Source organism: Spermophilus citellus (assembly GCF_964194105.1).
Source record: "Spermophilus citellus genome assembly, chromosome: 11".
In the NCBI taxonomy this organism is placed as follows: Eukaryota; Metazoa; Chordata; class Mammalia; order Rodentia; family Sciuridae; genus Spermophilus; species Spermophilus citellus.
The window spans coordinates 118,260,335-118,264,262 of NC_138192.1; the positions used below are offsets into that span (position 1 = coordinate 118,260,335).

General features: G+C 56.0%; 1 protein-coding gene across 1 annotated transcript; it reads right to left on the minus strand.

The window, feature by feature from the left end:
• Positions 1 to 241: 241 nt before the first annotated feature.
• CRYBA2 (crystallin beta A2) lies at positions 242 to 3,070 on the minus strand (the record flags this gene model as incomplete). Its single annotated transcript, XM_081262165.1, has 4 exons — positions 242 to 389; positions 798 to 940; positions 2,084 to 2,225; positions 2,910 to 3,070. The coding sequence occupies 4 exons, from the start codon at positions 3,068 to 3,070 to the stop codon at positions 242 to 244; spliced, it is 594 nt and encodes a 197-aa protein (XP_081118291.1).
• Between the last annotated feature and the right edge of the window lie 858 nt (positions 3,071 to 3,928).

Consider the following 3,928-nt stretch of genomic DNA (forward strand, 5'->3'; position numbering starts at 1 on the left):
CAGGATCCCCACAACTCTTACCAGCATCTTCTCAGCCCCCCAATGCCTACCCACATCCACCCTGAGCCCAGTTATGCTTGATAGTCCAGGATCCTGGGGCTGAGGGCAGGATCAGTTTGTAGCCCTCAGAGGGTAATGATGGAGATCACAAAGGAAGACACCAAGAAGGAGGCAAGAGGAGCAGGCAGGTTCAGGATTCTTTATTGACGGCCCTCTGAGGAGGTGGCTGGGGCTGTAGAACCTAGTGCTGGATTCTCCGAATGGACTGCAGCTGCCCAGTGTGGGCCTGTGTGCCAAATTCGCTGTAGTTACGGAACTCCCCACTATGTTGGTCCCGCTCTAGTACGTACTGGTAGCCTCGGTAGCCTGGGTACTGGTAGGCCACCCACCTAGGCCAGTGAGGAAACCCTGGTGAGTAGGATCTGCTCCTGCCCCGACCCATGCCCTCCACTAGTAGTTCCCCTTCCATCTCCCAGCACCCTCCTCTCAGCTGCAAAACTAGTGCTTAACTTTCCCTCCCTGGATCTCTTTCCTGCCCCCCACACTGCTCTGGGTCTTCCTATCACCTGTCCCATCCAGTCTTCTATTCCCAACCTCCATTGCCTCCTGCCCTTGCTCGCCCTCATTGTTCTGCTGGCTCCCATTCTTCACTCCCTCCTTCCTCCATCCACCCCCTTACTTCCCCTTGCCTCAGGTCCCCATGTCTCTTAGAGCCCCCACTACTTTTCCCCATTTCCTCCTTGATTCCCACTGCCTCCTTGTTCTTCCCACTTTGCCTGTTCAGTTCCAGGACTCACGCTCCAGAGCTGACTTTGAGGGAACCCACGTCCTTGCTGGCCCAACCCATGGAGGGCAGGGAGGGATAGTCATCGCTGAGTTCAAATTTGCAGCCCTGGAAGTTGTCCCCCTCAAATAGTGTCACACGGCTGTCACTGTGGTTCTGAAGCACAAGAAGGGGGACAGAGAGATCAGTCCCCTGAAAGGGTGTTGATGAATACACCCTAGGCTCCATTTCCCCCATCCCCTGCCCAACACAAGCTGACTCTATGAACACTCCCAGAATTCACTCCTTCAGCTCCCTGGCAGTCTGACAAGCTGGGATGCTCAGAGGCCCCACATGGCCCCTCCTGTGGCTTTGGACTGATGAGACTTGTGTATATGGGGGAGGTCCCCAGGGACCTTTTCAGATCAGGGGTAAAGGACATCTTGTGACATAAGCCTGTTTTTTTGTTTTGTTTTGTTTTTTAGGAAAATCAGAGGTCCTAAAAGAAGTCTGGCCCACTAATCAAAGTAGTTCCCTAAAGGCTTCACTAATTACCCAACCCCCTGCCCAGCATCCTGGATGCAACCTCTCTTAAGGCAAGGCCCAGCTAATCAGTGCTAGATGGCAGAGGCAGAACAGACAGGCCGGGGCCTCAGTGTTTGTTACCTCTTGGCTTCCCTAGTGCCAGGGTCTTCCCCCTATAGTGCTCCTCAGCCTCTTGAAACAGAGAGCTGGACTGGGCTATGTCCTATGCCCTCCACCCCCAGCTCCAGGCTGTACCAGTACCTAAGTCAGCATGGATGGAAATCAAGGTCCTCCTCCCTAGTGTATTTGATTAATTATGCCCCCCCCACACACACACAGAGACACATACTGAGACTGACCTTCTCAACCTTGATCCCTGGACTGAATTCTAGTCTCATCTCCAAGTTAACCCTTTGTAACCTTGAGAATTCACATTGTCCCTCTGAACCTTATTTCCACAACTGCATATGGAACTAAGAATAGCTGCCCCAACCACACAGGGCTATGTGATGACAGAGGTTCTCGCTCACAGTAATGGACTGGATGTGAAGAACCCAGGCGCACAGGACTGGCAAGCCTCGACGCTGTCCGTGGTGCTGATTAACAGGCATCTGGTGCCCCAGTTCCAATGTTCAGAGACCCTTCTGGGTCTAGTTCCCTCTGGTTCCATTACCACCTATCTGGGAGTGTGTTTCCACACCCCGCACAAGGGCGAATGCCCCTTCCGGGCCGCCGCGGTGGGGCCAGGGCCTGGAGCCAGGAAGCAGGAGATGAGGGGAAGTGGGCTGTGCTCACCGCGCAGAGCACTGGCCGGAAGGACAGCAGCTGGTTGCTGTGGTGGCCGCTGCTGCCACTCCAGGCGCTCCAGCGAGGATAGTCTCCCTTCTCCAGAATGAACTGCTGTCCCTGGAAGTCAGGGTACTCGAAGCCTACCCATCTGGAAAAGGAGAGGGGGAACTAGAGGGCATCTGCCCAGCTTCACTCCTTCCTCCCCTTCCCTTTTGTTTGCTGCGGATGAAAAGAAGAAACCCAATCTCTTTCTCCAACCCCTTGCAGGGAATTCAGCCTCTCTTGAAAACCTCCAAACTGGCAGCTATCTGGGGTTTGTGGGACCCAGGCTTCCCACTCAGGGCACCCCAGGTTGAAAGGAATTTTTTAGGTTACAAAGATCATCCGCTCAAGCACTCCTACCTCAAGGATTTCGGGACCATGCATAGAGAAGCACGGATCGGTCTCACTTTCCCAAAAGCCTCAGGCTGGGGTCTCTAGGAGACTGGGGTGGGATCACCCGAAGGGATTTGGCTTATTTTGTTAAAGTGCAGAGCTATATAATTTTGTTCAGAGAAAAGAAGTGGGAAGGATATAACTACAATGGAAATTTCGCTGGCGTTGGGGCTGGTTCCAATGATTGCTTCTTGCCTTTTTCTCTTTAGGGCATGAGGACACAACTCTCCCACGATTTGTCTTGTGTCGGGGTCCGGAGTTTCGGAGAGGCCGAGGGATTTCCCATGTTGGTGACTCTCCCCCAGAGTTTACAGGGGTGGAGGCTGAGATCCCAGGATTCGTGCTTGGGAGGGGAACCTGGCATCCCCTCAACCCAGCCCAGACGGAGATCACTCACGCTCCGTTCTCCACTTTGACGGAGCGCACCCTGCGTAGGCCTCCGCGCTCGCTGATGTTTGCACAGTCGCTCAGCAGCTGACAGCGACGGCCCTGGAAGTCTTCCTCATCCCAGAGCGTGAGACAGGCGGGCGCCGGGCCCGGCGCGGGGGCGCTGCTCATGCTGCTGCGGACAGGAAGGATGGGACCACGCACTCAGCTCTTGAGAGCTCCTCTGTCTAACCAGAGCTTGCCCAACCCGGGTAGCATGTGAAGGACCCCGGGGCTGGATCGGGGCTGCCAGGGGCTCTCCCTCCTCTCGCCCTCCCCCACCCCAGCATAGGGTATTCACCGGGTGGGTGAGCGCAGCACGCGAGGCAAATGCAGAGGCTGCGCGCGTGCCTGGCGCGCGGGCCTTTATACTCAGGCCGAGTCCCCGCCTGGCTCCCTCTCCCAGGGGTGGGGGACCTGAGTCAGCAGACAGACTGTAGTCTGCCCTGGTTTTCCCTGGGGAGCCGAGGCCTTTCCCGAAGCCGGGGATCTGGCCCCAGTCCCAGGGGATTACAACAGAAAGTGCTGAGGTGCACGTCGCGCCCCTGCCGGAGCCCGGGCTGACTCTGCGCTTTCTTTCTTTCCGGCCCGGGCCAGGCAGGGCGCACTCAACCTCGGGGTAAAACGCAGGATCCCTGGCTCAGACCCTCAGGCATGAAGGTACCAGGCCTGCTTGTGGCCTCCCGCTAAGACCACACTGGAGCTGATGCACCACGCACTTCCCAAGGTCTAAATTCAAGGTCTAAATTCCACCTCTTCTTCAGCTCTAGGTCGTAACCTTTTTTGGTTGATGCTAAGGCGAAGGTGAAGAAGGCTCTCCTCAGATGACTCGTCTCACGCACCTCAGTCTTCCTTCCCCTGGAGGAACAATCCATCAGGGTCCCTTTCCTTCTAAGCTCATTTTCCAGATCCCTGGCCAAGCGCTTTCGGAGTTTTCTCGCTCTCAGAGATCAGAAGGAGGTGACCAGGACTCACCACAAGGCGGCGCTA